Below are 17,799 nucleotides of genomic sequence, written 5' to 3'. Positions count from 1 at the left end.
TTAGGCGTCGCCCAGCCGGCAGCTCTACAGATGTCTGCTATCGAGGTGCCCCGCGCCAATGCCCAAGAAGATGCCACTCCTCTCGTAGAGTTTGCTCTCATTCCGAGGGGGCACGGTAAACGTTGGGCCTGGTATGCCAAGACTATAGCCTCCACTATCCAGTGGGCAAGTCTTTGTTTGGAGACAGCCTTTCCCTTCTGCTGTCCTCCAAAGCAGACAAAGAGATAGTCTGAGGTCCTGAAGCTCTGTGTACAGTCCACATAAATGCGCAAAGCGCGTATGGGACAGAGCAGAGCAATGACTGGGTCTGCCTCCTCCAGGGGCAGCGCTTGCAAGTTCACCACTTGATCCATGAAAGGCGTGGTGGGATCTTTGGGCACATATCCAGGCCGGGGTCTCAGGACAACGTGAGAGTCGGCCGGCCCAAATTCAAGGCACGTATCGTCGACCGAAAATGCCTACAGGTCCCCGACCCTCTTGACCGAAGCGAATGCAGTGAGGAGCACTGTCTTTAGCGACAGAAACTTAAGCTCTACTAACTGCAGAGGTTCAAAGGGCTCCTCCTTCAAGGCCGTCAGGACCGAGGGGAGATCCCAAGAGGGTACCAGGTGGGGGGCGCGGAGGATTCAGCCTCCTCACACCCCTAAGGAACCTGATGACCAAGTCGTGCTTCCCAAGAGACTTGCCGTCTACTGCATCGTGATGTGCGGCAATAGCGGCAACATACACTTTAAGGGTGGAGGGAGACAGCCTTCGCTATCTCCCTTCTTGCAGAAAGGAGAGCACGACCGCGATCCCCACCAGGAAGTGCGAGAAGGCTCACTGGGGGAAACGCATATTCGCGTAGGCCCCGAGGCCAGCTGTGTGCTAGCGCATCCGTGCTGAGGGTACCCTCGGACAGGGAGTAAAACAGCTGGCAGTGGGACGTGTCCGGAGAGGCAGACAGGTCTACCTGAGCATCCCCGAAGCGTCTCCAGATCAGCTGGACTGTCTTGGGGTGAAGTCGCCATTCTCCCGGAAGGGCGGGCTGACGTGAGAGCTCGTCGGCTGCATGATTGAGCTCGCCCGGGATGTGAACGGCGCGAAGCGACCTCAGATGCTTCTTACTCCAAAGGAGGAGATGGCGGGCGAGTTGCGACATTCGACGGGAGCGTAGACCTCCCTGGTGGTTGATGTACGCAACGGTCGCAGTGATGTCTGTCCGAACCAGTACGTGCTTGTCGTGTAGCAGCAATTTGAAGCGGCACACTTGCACTAGGGGAACTCCTGCCCGAAGAAAGGCAAGGTCTGACCACGGGCTGAAGGTCTGGCGACAGGACGGGGTGACTGAGACCCAGTAAGTGCCGCGTTGCCATGCCCATCTCGGGACTCGGTCATGAAGCCAATGCTGAAGCGGTCTCATATGAAGCAATCCGAGCGGCGTGACAGCGGCAGCAGATGCCATATGCCCCAGGAGCCTCTGAAACTGTTTCAGTGGAACCGCCCTCCTGCACTTTTCCCAGTTGACCCGAAGCCCCAACCGGCCAAGGTGGCTGAGTACCACGTCCCTGTGCTCGCACAACTGTGCTCGAGACTAGGTCAGTATGAGCCAGTCGTCGAAGTAGTTGAGAATGCGAACGCCTCCTTCCCTCAATGGGACGAGGGCTGCCTCCACGAACTTGGTGAAGACACGAGACGACAGGGACAGCCAGAAGGGGAGGACCTTGTACTGATATGCTCGTCCCTCGAAGGCAAAGTGGAGAAACGGCCTGTGTCGAGGGAGGATCGAAACATGAAAGTACTCGTCCTTCAGGTCGATCACTGCAAACCAATCTTGCGGACAAACGCATTGAAAGACACGTTTCTGCGTTAACATCCTGAACGCGAAGGTCCAGGCTTGGCCGTAACCCACAGCCTTGCTTGGGTACAATGAAGTAGGGGCGATTCTCCACCCGGCCTTCCTCTGGGGGAAGGAGTGGTGCGGTCACCATCTCCTGAAGAGCAGGATCCAGAGTCTCCGGGTTTCCCGTCTCAGGAACGCCGCTTACTCTGGCGCTTTAAGCGCCTGGCAGGGGCAGAGGGCGCGAGGATCGAAACATGAAAGTACTCGTCCTTCAGGTCGATCACTGCAAACCAATCTTGCGGACAAACGCATTGAAAGACACGTTTCTGCGTTAACATCCTGAACGCGAAGGTCCAGGCTTGGCCGTAACCCACAGCCTTGCGTCTGCTTCTGTGCGGCGGAGAACTGCTGGGCGAAGCTCTCCACCTCATCACCGAAGAGGCCAGCCTGGGAGATCGGGGAGTCCAGGAAAAGGAAACGTTAGAGCAGACGTGAACTTACAAGCACTGGGCGGGAGGCGTGGATTACCCTGCCAGGTGGCGGCGCTTTGCGGGCAGAGCTGCATCGCAATAGCGAGCTCGACTGGGGGGATCTCCACATACCCCTTAGCCGACCCGCCGTCGAGGGCAGAGAGGATGGAAGAAGTACTAGCTCTGTTTCGGGCAGTAAAAGGTGCCCTCCAAGATCTAGTAACTTCTTCATGCAGTTCCGGGAAGAATGGAACTGGAGGTGGCTGCCGACGATCGGCCTGCAGCACCCCCAGGAAACAATCATCCAACCTCGAGCGTTCAGGAGATGGAGGGGGTTTCCATTGCAGCTGAGATTTGTAGGATCCAAATTCCAACCTTTGGAATCGACTCTCGATTCCCAAAGCCTCATAATCGATTCTTTTTGGAATCGATTCCCAGTCCTTGGCTCATGCCATTTCAGAAGCACAAATGATGTGGAGATTTCAGTTACTGTGAGATTCTCAATCACATTTAGAGTTATTTTACAACAGAGGAGCAAGTGATTAGTGATTCTTGCATCTGAAACAGCTGTAGCAATCATTCAATTTCCAATTCATATAATGTTTGCAGATATTCCAGAGCTCTAAGTTCTGGATGCAGCTGTGCAGTTTTCTGCTCAAAGTAAACCTGAGATGGCATCCAATCTGAATCCCAATTAAATCAGTAAAACATATCACATTAATAATGAAGTGAATTTTCATTTTCCTATTCACACATTTGCTCAATTGTCCATGAATAAGAATACTCACTTGTAGGAGCTGATGTTTCAGACTCAGTTGAAGGAGAGCTTGAAGTAGCAGGAGCTGCAGGGATATTTAGAAGTACGAAGAAAAAAATATGTTTTTTTTGCATACGGTCAAGCTTTACATTGAGAGAATTGTTATTAAAATACATGAAATTGCTATATGAATACAGTTTTGTCTTATTACTATTTTCTATTTCCCAACAGATAGTTGCTGATGTTTAATACCTGGGATTTGACATGAAATAAGCACAGTTATAATTACAATATACCACATTAATGATAAATATGAATAAAATACAGATATAATTTCCCTATTCACACATTTACTCAATTGAATAAAAATACTCACTTATAGGAGCTGATGTTTGAATCTCAGTTGAGGGAGATCTTGTAGTAGCAGAAGCTGCTGGGACATCTTGATATATAAAAAAAGTAACAAATTTTGCATCCAATCAAATCTTATACTGTGAGAATTGTTGTTAAAAACCATTAAATTGCTGTAATCTGTATGAATGCAATTTTGTATTATTACTATTTCCCATTTCCCAACATAAATTTTAACACATAGATGCTGATGTTTGATAATTGGGATTTGACACAAAATATGCACAGTTATTATTACAATATACCACATTAAAAATAAAATAAATGAAATACAGATATGGATTTTCCTATTACCACATTTATTTGATTGTAAACAAATAAAAATACTCACCTGTTTGAGACTCAGTTGAAAGAGTGCTTGTTGTGGCTGGGGCTGCTGGGACATTTAGATGTATGAAGAATAAAAAATATATAATTGAAGTAATATTTGTTGACATGCTTAAAAGAAAATGTCTGAATGTAATGAAATTATGTATTGTTAGAATTATTGCTTGAAGGATATATGACATTAACTGTGAACAGTATAAATTACATTTTGCTAATTGCAATGTCATAATTGTCATAAAAGGAATCAAATACAGCTGTAAGTTATGCAGTCGTTCCATGAATAATACTCACTTGTAGGATGTGTTTGAGGAAACTCTGTTTCGAGCTCAGTTGAAGAAATGTTTGAAGAGACAAGGAGTGATGTGATATCTGGAAATATGAAGAAATAAAAACATTTACTAATAGTCTTTGCTGACATGCTCACAAGAGCATCTGTTCATACAATTAAGTTTTGTATCACAATATATTATTGATTCCCAAAGCCTCATAATCGATTATTTTTGGAATCGATTCCCAGTCCTTGGCTCATCCCATTTCAGAAGCACAAATGATGGGGAGATTTCAGTTACTGTGAGATTCTCAATCACATTTAGACCTATTTTACAACAGAGGAGCAAGTGATTAGTGATTCTTGCACCTGAAACAGCTGTAGCAATCATTCAATTTCCAAGTCATATAATGTTTGCAGATATTCCAGAGCTCTAAGTTCTGGATGCAGCTGTGCAGTTTTTTGCTCAAAGTAAACCTGAGATGGCATCAAATCTGAATCCCAATTAAATCAGTAAAACATATCCAGGGATATTGGATAACACTGGGAAAGCGTACCCAAGTAGGGGAACGCTACGGAAGCCACATCCTACATAAAGGAGGTATCATGTGGAAGTTACACATATGGACTGGCCATAGCGCTGTACTACATATGGAAGTCCCTGCGGTAGACTCAGCGAATCTGGGGTCAGATCAATACACAGCAGAGATGGCAGAGAAATCTCTGCTAGGGAAGGACACGGGCTTACCGTGAGGGAAGCCGTACCGTGGAAGAATCTGGTCCATAGAGGGGAATGGCGCAGCAAGCGTGATGGACACCGAGTAGGTCCTGGCAGCGAACGACTGCCAGGGAAAGACACGGGCTTACCGTGAGGGGAGCCGTACCGTGGAAGAATACACATGTGGGATGACCCGAAGGGGGAATCACTACACACGGGCACCTAGCCCAGCACAAGGGCTGACCTTGGGCATACACACGAGTGCTGAACCTGGCGTCTGGCGCTCCGCCACGCTTGACCGCCGAGGGTGCGGGAGGAACTCCATAGGGTTCACCAAAAGGGAAACTGAACTGAGAAGCACTTAAGCGCACATATCCGGTCCGTAGAGGGGAATGGCGCAGCAAGCGTGATCGACACCGAGTGGGTTCGGTGTTCCTGACCCTCTGAGGTAAGTACACGAGAGGACACAGGCTCTACACGGAGATGATAGAATTTCGCAAACGTGTTAGGTGTCACCCAGCCGGCAGCTCTACAGATGTCTGCTATCGAGGCGCCCAATGCCCAAGAAGATGCCACGCCTCTCGTAGAGTGTGCTCTCACTCCAATGGGGCACGGTGAACGTTGGGCCTGGTATGCTAAGACTATAGCCTCCACTATCCAGTGGGCAAGTCTTTGTTTGGAGACAGCCTTTCCCTTCTGCTGTCCTCCAAAGCAGACAAAGAGCTGGTCTGAGTTCCTGAAGCTCTGTGTACAGTCCACGTAAATGCGCAAAGCGCGTATGGGACAGAGCAGAGCAATGGCTGGGTCTGCCTCCTCCAGGGGCAGCGCTTGCAAGTTCACCACCTGATCCATGAAAGGCGTGGTGGGATCTTTGGGCACATATCCAGGCCGGGGTCTCAGGACAACGTGAGAGCCGGCCGGCCCGAATTCAAGGCACATACCGTTGACCGAAAATGCCTGCAGGTCCCCGACCCTCTTGACCGAAGCCAATGCAGTGAGGAGCACTGTCTTTAGCGACATAAACTTAAGCTCTACTAACTGCAGAGGTACGAAGGGCTCCTCCTTCAAGGCAGTCAGGACCGAGGGGAGATCCCAAGAGGGTACCAGGTGGGGGCGCGGAGGATTCAGCCTCCTCGCACCCCTAAGGAACTGATGACCAAGTCGCGCTTCCCAAGAGACTTGCCGTCTACTGCATCGTGATGTGCAGCAATAGCGGCAACATACACTTTAAGGGTGCAGGGAGACAGCCTTCGCTCCATCCCTTCTTGCAGAAAGGAGAGCACGACCTCGATCGGGCATCTATGGGGGTCTTCCCACCGGGAAGTCCGACTGGGCCAGTATGGCGCTACTAAGAGGACCTGCTCCTCATCCTCCCTGACCTTGCACAATGTCTGTGCGAGAAGGCTCACTGGGGGAAACGCATATTCGCGTAGGCCCCGAGGCCAGCTGTGTACCAGCGCATCCGTGCTGAGGGTACCCTCGGACAGGGAGTAAAACAGCTGGCAGTGGGACGTGTCCGGAGAGGCAAACAGGTCTACCTGAGCATCCCCGAAGCGTCTCCAGATCAGCTGGACTGTCTTGGGGTGACGAGTTGCGACATGCGACGGGAGCGTAGACCTCCCTGGTGGTTGATGTACGCAACGGTCGCAGTGTTGTCCGTCCGGACCAGTACGTGCTTGTCGTGTAGCAGTAATTTGAAGCGGCACACTTGCACTAGGGGAACTCCTGCCCGAAGAAAAGCTAGGTCTGACCACAGGCTGAAGGTCTGGTGGCAGGACGGGGTGACTGAGACCCGGTAAGTGCCGCGTTGCCATGCCCATCTCGGGACTCGGTCATGTCAGTGGAACCGCCCTCCTGGACTTTTCCCAGTTGACCCGAAGCCCCAACCGGCCAAGGTGGCTGAGTACCACGTCCCTGTGCTCGCACAACTGTGCTCGAGACTAGGTCAGTATGAGCCAGTCGTCGAAGTAGTTGAGAATGCGAACGCCTCCTTCCCTCAATGGGATGAGGGCTGCCTCCACGAACTTGGTGAAGACACGAGGCGACAGGGACAGCCAGAAGGGGAGGACCTTGTACTGATATGCTCGTCCCTCGAAGGCAAAGTGGAGAAACGGCCTGTGTCGAGGGAGGATCGAAACATGAAAGTACTCGTCCTTCAGGTCGATCACTGCAAACCAATCGTGCGGACAAACGCATTGAAAGATACGTTTCTGCGTTAACATCCTGACCGGGAGCCTGTGAAGGGCCCGGTTCAGAAGGTGCAGGTCCAGGCTTGGCCGTAACCCACAGCCTTTCTTGGGTCGAGATGGTCCTCGCACACTGCCATCCTTGCCACACTGCCTCTCGAGACCCGGAGAAATAGAAAACTGCTCTTTTATTTAATGTTTGGGTACCACCGGCTGGGGAGCCAGTGGCGGAACAAAACAAAAATGAAACAAAAGATTCTCCACCCGGCCCTCCTCTGGGGGAAGGAGTGGTGCGGTCACCATCTCCTGAAGAGCAGGATCCAGAGTCTCCGTGTTGCCCGTCTCAGGAACGCCGCTTACTCTGGCGCTTTAAGTGCCTGGCAGGGGCAGAGGGTGCAGGAGGGCGCAGGAGGGTGCCCTCGGCGACGAGCGGGCGGAGGGACTGCAGCCGGCGGCGGGGTGATGACAGCAGCGGGCCGCCGGGGCAGGATGTGTCTGATCGCCTCCGTCTGCTTCTGTGCGGCGGAGAACTGCTGGGCGAAGCTCTCCACCTCATCACCGAAGAGGCCAGCCTGGGAGATCGGGGAGTCCAGGAAAAGGAAACGTTAGAGCGGACGTGAACTTGCAAGCACTGGGCGGGAGGCGTGGATTACCCTGCCAGGTGGCGGTGCTTTGCGGGCAGAGCTGCATCACAATAGCGAGCTCGACTGGGGGGATCTCCACATACCCCTTAGCCGCCCCGCCGTCGAGGGCAGTGAGGATGGAAGAAGTACTAGCTCTGTTTCGGGCAGTAAAATGTGCCCTCCAAGATCTAGTAACTTCTTCATGCAGTTCCGGGAAGAATGGAACTGGAGGTGGCTGCCGACGATCGGCCTGCGGCACCCCCAGGAACCCATCATCCAACCTCGAGCGTTCGGGAGATGGAGGGGGTTTCCATTGCAGCTGAGATTTGTAGGATCCAGCCTTCCGTTTGAGAGGCACCCATAGATAAGCTTTGTTGAACTGAAAACGGCTCTGAATGAGGAGTCGATTCCCCTTGATGGGGTCAGTTCCAACCTTTGGAATCGACTCTCGATGCCCAAAGCCTCATAATCGATTATTTTTGGAATCGATTCCCAGTCCTTGGCTCATACCACTTCAGAAGCACAAATGATGTGGAGATTTCAGTTACTGTGAGATTCTCAATCACATTTAGAGTTATTTTACAACAGAGGAGCAAGTGATTAGTGATTCTTGCATCTGAAACAGCTGTAGCAATCATTCAATTTCCAATTCATATAATGTTTGCAGATATTCCAGAGCTCTAAGTTCTGGATGCAGCTGTGCAGTTTTCTGCTCAAAGTAAACCTGAGATGGCATCCAATCTGAATCCCAATTAAATCAGTAAAACATATCACATTAATAATGAACTGAATTTTCATTTTCCTATTCACACATTTGCTCAATTGTCCATGAATAAGAATACTCACTTGTAGGAGCTGATGTTTCAGACTCAGTTGAAGGAGAGCTTGAAGTGGCAGGAGCTGCAGGGATATTTAGAAGTACGAAGAAAAAAATATATATATTTTTTTTTTGCATACAGTCAAGCTTTACATTGAGAGAATTGTTATTAAAATACAGGAAATTGCTATATGAATACAATTTTGTCTTATTACTATTTTCTATTTCCCAACAGATAGTTGCTGATGTTTAATATCCGGGATTCGATATGAAATAAGCACAGTTATTATTACAATATACCACATTAATGATAAATATGAATAAAATACAGATATACTTTCCCTATTCACACATTTACTCAACTGAATAAAAATACTCACTTATAGGAGCTGATGTTTGAATCTCAGTTGAGGGAGAGCTTGTAGTGGCAGAAGCTGCTGGGACATCTTGATATATAAAAAAAGTAACAAATTTTGCATCCAATCAAATCTTATAATGTGAGAATTGTTGTTAAAAAACATTAAATTGCTGTAATCTGTATGAATGCAATTTTGTATTATTACTATTTCCCATTTCATATTCCCAACATAAATTTTAACACATAGATGCTGATGTTTGATAATTGGGATTTTACACAAAATATGCACAGTTATTATTACAATATACCACATTAACAATAAAATGAATGAAATAAAAATATGGATTTTCCTATTACCACATTTATTTGATTGTCCATAAATAAAAATACTCACCTGTTTGAGACTCAGTTGAAAGAGTGCTTATTGTGGCTGGGGCTGCTGGGACATTTAGATGTATGAAGAATAATAAAAATATAATTGAAGTAATATTTATTGACGCTTAAAAGAAAATGTCTGAATTTAATGAAATTATGTATTGTTAGAATTATTGATTGAAGGATATATGACATTAACTGTGAACAGTATAAATTAAATTTTGCTAATTGCAATGTCATAATTGTCATAAAAGGAATAAAATACAGCTAAAAGTTATGCAGTCGTTCCATGAATAATACTCACTTGTAGGATGTGTTTGAGGAAACTCTGTTTCGAGCTCAGTTGAAGAAATGTTTGAAGTGACAGGGAGTGATGTGATATCTGGAAATATGAAGAAATAAAAACATTTACTAATAGTCTTTGCTGACATGCTCACAAGAGCATCTGTTCATACAATTAAGTTTTGTATCACAATATATTATTGATAGAACAACATATATTACAGAATATAACCATTTTAACTGTTGGGACTCTGATGTTGCATACTCAGCATGTGACTCTACATGTTAGTACTGACCTGTATCAGTCTGTGTATTCAACCCCTGAGGAGAGAAGCAAAGTACATCATTAATAGAGATGAAAACTTAAGTATGAAAGTCTATGTCTCAAAAATTACTTAAACCTTAACTTTAATTCATTAACAGTCGACTTCAGACTTGAATTTCACTTAAACACAGACTTAAGTGACCAACAACAGAAAAGTCAAACATCATTTGTCTAGATACCGCCATTTTGTGAAGTCATTTATTCCTGAATTCATCAACACAACGTTATGTTTTGTTGTATTGCATCTTTTCATTTCTAATATAATTTAGACCTCAATAAACAACCGTTAATAATGTCACGCCCATGGAGTAGGGCTGCACGATATTGGAAAAAACTCACATTGCGATATTTTATTTTTCTGCATTATATATTGCAATATGAAAAAAAAATCACCACATGACTTGAATAGTTTATTTGGGGGGGAAAAAACAATGATTGGGGTGATTTTGTAGGTGAGTAAATCAGCATAGGAAATAAACAAATTACAAGCATAGATAAATATAACAGAACAAAGATACAAATGAAATAAGCAGTGCTTTATATTTTTCAGGTAAGTCTAACAGTATTCAGGTACAGAAATTGAATAATCAAATGTAAAATAACACTGCTTCACAGTATAAATTAAATCTAATAAATCTGTGTTAAAGCTATAAAAGTGATTTTTCTTTGCGTTTTGATTTTTGATTAACATTCATAACACAGAAAGCCTCAGGAATATTAAATTGCTGTAAACCAATCTACTGTTACACATCCATTTTCTTTCTCAATTGTTTCCCTTCACCTAAGCCAGGGTTCCTCAAATCTTGCCCTGGAGGGCCAATGCGCTGCAGTTTAGCTCCAACCCCGATCAAACTCACCTTAGTTACTTTTTTAGGGAGTAACGCAATATTGTAATGCATTATTTTTAAAAGTAACTTTCCCCAACACTGCTCACCTACCTGTGATTTTCGAATGATCCTGAAGACATTGATTAGCTTGCTCAGGTGTGTTTGATTAGGGTTAGAGCTAAACTCTGCAGGACAGTGGATCTCGTGGGCTTTGAGGATTTGAGGATCCCTGACCTAAGCCATAAGCAACTGCGTTTACAAGGATACTTGCAAAGAACAGTATTTCAGGCACAAATAGGCGCAGAAGCGAACAGAAATTAGTGTTCACGTGCATCAGTGTGGCTCTCACCGTGTCTACACCGGACGCGAGTGGCACGGCGAGACGCAGCAAAATACAATGAACCCATTATTATAAGTGATGCTGTCTGTCTACACTGGATGTGGCGCGGCACGACAAATACCCGACAGTAAACTGATTCCGCGTTCTCTTTATGACGTACTGACACAAAGTTCAAATGATATGCAACAGTCGCTTTGTCGCGTCCAGTATAGACAGACTTTGGGGCCATTCACATGTCGTGCCTAAAAACGCGTGGGAAAACGCCAGTCTCACCGCTTTCTCCTTCTTTCCAAAGTGCTCGGGAGCTTGCGCTTTCTTGGCGTCTGCTGTTGCTAAGCAACTGTGACATGCGCTCTCCACGAAAGTTCTGTCAGGACCACTATCGTCAAAGATGATTGACAATTAGCATACAGTTTGGATTGGCGGTATGGTTCTGTTCTGGGCAAGAACTCCCTGCGCATCCATGCAGCCTAGCATGGATGAGAGCAGGGAGAGCAGCGATAACCCCCCCCAGGGTAAACAGAACAGAACCAACATAAATGTATTGCAGATATCGTTAAAGTTCAACAATGTTATGTACACATTTTAGAATTAGTCTGATTCAAGGAGAATCAGAAGGCTGAATCCTGACTGACAGAGGAGGAGTTGGGGATGGAGGAGGGTAATTAGCTATTGAGCAATGCGAAAACTGCTGATACTACTGCGGGACCTTATATATGAATACTTAGATAGGTGTCGTATTCCCATAGGTTGATGGGGATCAGCTGAGAGTCAGCTGATGCGAGCTTGACTAACGTGACCTGCCAGAACTGAGCTACGCTAGATTTTTGTCAATTTTTTCGCTAGACTGTCAAACTCTGTTACCAAGGTAGAGTAACAATGCCGACAATGCGGTAACAGAATTGACAGTCCATCGGACACTTCTGTCAATTCTTTTACTTTACAATTCTGTTACTTAAAGGGTCAACTCTGTTTATGAACTATTTTCACAAAAAAAAAAACAATAAAATTGTTGTTTAAAATCTAATAAACATTATTGGTTTATTTTTGCACCCTTATAATATTTCAACAACATTTCCTTTTTTTAACTGGATATTGTATATAATACATTTTCAGATTTAAAATATTTACTCCAAGTGGACGGTTCTGTGAAGACATAGGTTTTGTTTTTTTTTTTAAGATATGCATAGGTGAAATATTATCTCAGTTTCAAGTGATGGAATGTAAGGACTGTTTGTCTAATGAAACAAGAAGGATTTTTCCTCTTATGATTTATTGTTATTTCTACACATTGGCTAATTTGTCCCTAACAGAGTTGACAAACAATACCATAAAGACATCTTTTTTTCATTAAAGGTAAAAAAAGGAAGTAACTTGTGTTTGGCAAGCACTGAATTATTAAAATTAAATATGTTTTCAGTAAGATACTGAAAAAATAATGTATATTATTTTGGGATAAAAAAATGTTTCATTTGGACATTCTCCTGCTGAGAAAAAGCTGATAAAGGTCTAAGAGAAATGTGCTCAAGGGAAATTTTACATATCTGTCTTATTTGACATTAAATATCTCAGGGCAGAAATAAAGTAGGAGAAAAAAAAATTTTTTTTTAGTGATGTTCCCAACGTGTTTTTTTGTGGGGGCGATGTCTTGCCGGCAGTAGCCTACACCTCTTAAAGCGTTACATTTCTATAAATGGATGAAGGTCTGTAAATGTGTTGAAATTAATTAATTGAAATAATGAAATGGGCCTGTTATTTAAATTATTTTTATTTACAGTAAAGCTGCTGCATAACAGAGTAGGCCTACATTATATCCTAGGCCTATCACAACAGGCTACAGCACCTTCATGGATTTAATAAAAAACAAAAAAGGACAAGACACACACACACAGATTCACTTTTTTTATTCATCGTAACTTTGTACATTTGCATCTCAACTCGTAGGGGGAGGCCGGGTATGGTTGTAACACACATCTGTATCTCGCTGAATTTTTTAATCTGTGCTCAAACATTTATAGGCTACCCACATTTGTTCACTACAAAAGGCACCAATTCAAACCTCTGCAAGAATATCATTCACACAGCCATTATAAATTCACGAGTTCGCACTAACATATAATGTGATTGAGCAATTAGTAGCATATTTGGCGTGCTGTCCAGAGGGAGGGCTCCGAGCTGAGGTAAATTGGCTGTATATATACACATGTATTGTGCTTGTTAAGGTGATTATCTGACGAGCTCCACCTGGGCCAGACTGATTGATTATCTGATCGTACTCCTCCCGAACCTTGTTAATAAAACATCATTTGATGTCAAATACATGGAGTGCCTTTATTACAATCTACCCCACTACCGGGGTATATGTTACCTTAATATAAGCCTACTGGTAAATGTTCCCAATATGACTACAGCTTTTAGAACAAGCATGTTCCAATAACAACCAGATAGCTCTGGGACAAACGTGCTCCTGACAATACAACTATAACTTAGCAAGCATGTTCCCAATACCAACCAAGCATGTTTCCAATATGACTAGACAGAACAAGCGTGACGGATACAGGAACAGAATCAACGCTGAACTGAGAAAACAGCCAAGCTCCTGGAGGCGAGTCGTGGGCGGAGCTGAAGACTCGCGAGCACTTACACTTACTAACAATCACAAGACATTTGATGCAGTTTTACAGCAGTTCTTATATGACCTGGATCTTTGATCGCTGGGGCTTCTCCATCTTCCAGACAGTTGCTGAGTGCGCGCACGCGCATAAGAATCCAACTCTTAATTAGTGTAAATAACTCAGAATGCATGAAATGACACTACCCCCGTTAAGCACAGCATATTGCAACAACAAGCGTGTTGCCAGTGACAACAGATAAGTACCGCATATGCATGAACTAGCACAAGCATTTAACTGAAAAAAAAAACGTAATGAGCCCAAGCAACACAGATAGCCTTAGCAACACGCATGTTGCAGATAACCTGAGAGCATTAAATGGGACTTAGCTTGTGAAGACGTTCGAGAGAGTGAAACATAGCAGCTGTGAAGTGGATGCTTGATCTCTTGATATCCTTCTTGGGGATGAAGTTCCCATCTGACTTGTTCGTGAGTCAGTCACATAACTTGTGGAGTTCATGACAATAATGTAGAGATGGTTTTGCCTGCCGAATTCGCCATTTAATTAGCGATTGAGCAATGCGAAAACTGCTGATACTACTGCGGGACCTTATATATGAATACTTAGATAGGTGTCGTATTCCCATAGGTTGATGGGGATCAGCTGAGAGTCAGCTGATGCGAGCTTGACTAACGTGACCTGCCAGAACTGACGCTACGCTAGATTTTCAACAAAAGATAAATGGATTTCCAGCACTGAAAATCACGTGCAGTAGCTCTGCTACTACACGTATTTAAAATGGGTATCTCTGTACAGCTGTTGAGTCCAGTGTAGACATTGTGTCTGTGTGTGAGTAAAGAAAACAATCAGTATAAATATAAAGATCAGTAGCCTATACTAAACATCGTCAGCCCATCGCGCACAACGCGATATCGATGCTGAAAGGATATATCGTGCAGCCTACCATGGACTTGGTCACAGACATGGTCTGTGTGTGTGTGTGTGTTTTCTCCCTCTTGTGCCCATATTTGGTCGTTCCTATTTTAAGTATTTTAAGTGTAGTCTGCCCCATGTTTCCTTGTCGGGTCTTAAACATTGATGTGCTATGTGTGTGTTCCTGCCTGTTCTGTGTTCCCCGTGGATTGGATAAATAAAGACTGTTTATTGGATTCTCCACCGTCTCCACGTTCCTTCGCTCCTCACAGTAGGCATTCATGACCCGACCTACATACAGTTTTACTGCGTGTTCCCCCACCATTTTGTTTCTTTGTTTTACCCATTGTTTTTTGTTTTCATGGTGCCCTATGGATCCCCTCGCCTGCCCTGAATACCTCCTCCTGCTGGAGCAGGGGGAGAGATCGTTCGAGGGCCATACCAGACTTCTGTTCCTGGTCCTCGCAAGTCTCACCAGCTACCCGGATGACACGCTCTGTGCGTTCTACAACGCCAGTTTGAACACCACGTGCAGAGCGCCGTCGTCCAAGGATGGTCCTCGAGCGAATTTCACCGCCTTTGTGGAGTAGACAATGGCAAGAAACGGATCTCCGTTCACTGTCTGTTCCCAGGATAATCTCGCCAGTTCCACTCCCAACCCAGAGCCCAGCCCCCCATCACCCCGCTGCGCGGAGTTTAAACCCAAGCCCACCGATGACGGAGAGCCCGAGCCCGCCGCGACCGACGAGTCAGCGCCGCAAAGTGCGACAGGGCTGAGAATCGCCGCGGAGCCAGAGCTGCTGATGATGTCAGACCAGGTGCGAGAGCCGGCTACAATGGGAGAATGCTGTGGACAATGAGAGTGCGGAGAGGAGCTCCGCCCCCTGCACCATGGCTAAGGGTGAGCTGAGCAGGTATTTGGGTGAATGGAAAGCGGAGGAAGACTTTATTGATTTGTATTTGACCACTATTTATGATAATACTTGGTTACAATGACACTAATAGTTTTTATTTATGCCAGGAATGCAAAATCAATCAGGAGTTAATGATAATTTGAATAGAATAACGAGACACAAACCTGTAGATATTCAATCGCGTTTGCTTCCATTTATTTTTAGTGCTTCGCTACACAACATAAAAACTTTTACTCCAAAAGTGCGCACATTATGTATTCACACGTTTACCTCACATTTCTTTAAATAGAATAGAACCATAATTTCTTAATGACTTGCAGAAAGACGATTCTGTGCCGATTGATCTGTCAATATTGCATGATCATAATTCCCACATTACGGTGATGGTAAACTTCTGTGTTCTGTCTCATAATACATTTATGTGTCAGTTTTTTATATACAATATCTGCATTAGGTCACAGTAGAGTGAGTTTGAGCAAAAATTTATATTGTATATTAATTAATACTGTGTATTAATCTCATACTGTCACACGGGCTGACTTTCTGAAGTCCTGCATGGATTAAGACAGTCTCTATTTTTATCCTTTTTGTGCCGATGTCATAATTATGTCACAGCATTAGCTGGAGGCAAAACAAAGGAATAACTGGAGGCGGCCAATACAAACCAGCATAGAGTCGGCTACATTGGGAGCTTAAAATTTCATTTTTTAGTGTCAGAATCGATGGAGTACAAGCTGCAACTTGAAATTTTATCACCTACCTGCTGCCATTGCCAGACAAAAAACCGACGACAGCTGTAATAAAACGAGCGGACTGGACAGAAACGATCATCAAAAATGCTCACATTTGCAGCGCGCACTTAATATCAGTTAATGTTAAATAAAATATTGTCTTTTATGGATTATGGTTTGGTTACGAGTCTAAAGATTTCTCATGCATGCCCACCTAATCAGAAATTGGGGAACAAGTTAACTAACAACCAGCAGCTAAACATAAAGGAAACCATTTGTGTTGTCTCGCTTTCTACAATTGCCATAAGTGCAATTGTTAAGGCCTATATTATGTGTCAGGTGTGTGTTCAAGTAGTTGAATTTGCTTACAATTGCCACTGTTAGTATATAGTTATAGGCATCTAAAGATTTGTATGCCCTCAGTTTCTATTTACTATACACGCTTGGTTTCTCTATCTGGTAGGTGTGTCAGACCACTCCTGTCAGAGCGTCCATCCATTGAGTGAGTGTGTACGAGTCGGCCAATCTGGTTCCTTCAGTTAAAGTTAACATTTTCAAATAATTGCGGTCCCGGACAGTGAGTGACATTACATATTCAGATAAAATCGAATTTTCTCCAGTCATTGTTAAAAAACAAGCAAACAAAACTTGATAGCTAGCGTTAATGAAGCTACATGATTATTTGACTCATCACAATTTAATAAAAATTTTTCACTGTCTGAAATTACGTAGATCAGTCAGTTCCCAAAGATTTTTTGCATAAGCCCAGACATTCACTGAATAAGAATTTCACAGCAAGTGTTTATGCGGAGTGTGGAAGCTAAAATAGGCTATTATAGTGCGCTTACAACATGGAGGCACCTGCGCGATCTCTTGCATTTTTTCCTGCGGAAAGAGCTTAAAATACTCCATTGTTTTTGGTCATACAGATAAGACTAATAGATTACATCATTCGCTTTTATTCCGCTTTTATTTGTGTACACAGTACACTCACAATAACACGTTATGCTTTTGTAAAATAAACAGGATGCGCTTTCTGCCGTCCCAGTCTCCGTCTCTGTGTCTCCGTGAACTGACATGGGAATCGGCTATTGCCTCACAGACATAAGAAATAAATATATAGAAAGCTTGAAATGTCTACAATTAAACGAACAAATTAAAAAAAATCTCTGATAATGTAGTCCGTATGAAAAGTGCATTTCTATGTAAAGGCACGTCTATTATACTGGGGCGATAGCGAGTCAGCATCGACAACTTCATCTTTGCATCTTTACTGACTCAAAAGGCAGTTTACTAATAAATCATTAAAAGGTCTTCTTTTTTCCGACACATTCGTAATCATTAGGCTACTTTTGCCGGTGCATTGCGGAAAGCTTCATGCACGAGCTTGAGCGTGGAATAGGCTATAGGCTACAGGGCTGTCAAAATGACTGAAAAACTAAATTAGAATTTTCCACTTAAATATTATCAAAATTCGAATTATATTTTAAATTATAATTATATAATTATAAACTATAATTTAAAAGGCATAATTTCAGTTAGGGGGAAAAAAGCTTTTGGCTTCTCTCCTGAGGCCACAAGAGGGCTAACAAAAGCATTAAAATGCAATGACACTTACATTGTCGTCGCATTTCGTGCGCCACTGATAAGGCTGCCTGACGGCTGACGCAGACCTAAAATTCGAATGCAATGTTTTTGCATT

The 17,799-nt window shown here is 44.2% G+C and overlaps 1 protein-coding gene across 5 annotated transcripts in view; it reads right to left on the bottom strand.

Moving 5' to 3' along the window:
- Window positions 1-17,799, bottom strand: part of LOC107675440 (receptor-type tyrosine-protein phosphatase eta-like) — a 46,537-nt gene that overhangs the window by 5,736 nt on the left and 23,002 nt on the right. Inside the window, exons 2-10 of one of the 5 annotated variants that reach the window (XM_016469782.1) lie at window positions 9,711-9,735; window positions 9,437-9,514; window positions 9,152-9,196; window positions 8,780-8,845; window positions 8,429-8,482; window positions 4,079-4,156; window positions 3,792-3,836; window positions 3,426-3,491; window positions 3,081-3,134 (exon numbers count right to left, since the gene is read on the bottom strand). In XM_016469782.1, coding sequence (XP_016325268.1) covers window positions 3,081-3,134; window positions 3,426-3,491; window positions 3,792-3,836; window positions 4,079-4,156; window positions 8,429-8,482; window positions 8,780-8,845; window positions 9,152-9,196; window positions 9,437-9,514; window positions 9,711-9,735 — 511 coding nt within the window. The remainder of the gene's footprint in view (window positions 1-3,080; window positions 3,135-3,425; window positions 3,492-3,791; window positions 3,837-4,078; window positions 4,157-8,428; window positions 8,483-8,779; window positions 8,846-9,151; window positions 9,197-9,436; window positions 9,515-9,710; window positions 9,736-17,799) is intronic. The other 4 variants (XM_016469784.1, XM_016469786.1, XM_016469783.1 and 1 more) reach the window with 4 other exon arrangements.

This window comes from Sinocyclocheilus anshuiensis, unplaced genomic scaffold (genome assembly GCF_001515605.1).
Source record: "Sinocyclocheilus anshuiensis isolate Anshui unplaced genomic scaffold, SAMN03320099.WGS_v1.1 scaffold1270, whole genome shotgun sequence".
Taxonomy (NCBI): domain Eukaryota; kingdom Metazoa; phylum Chordata; class Actinopteri; order Cypriniformes; family Cyprinidae; genus Sinocyclocheilus; species Sinocyclocheilus anshuiensis.
This window is presented reverse-complemented; position numbering and strand designations above follow the sequence as displayed.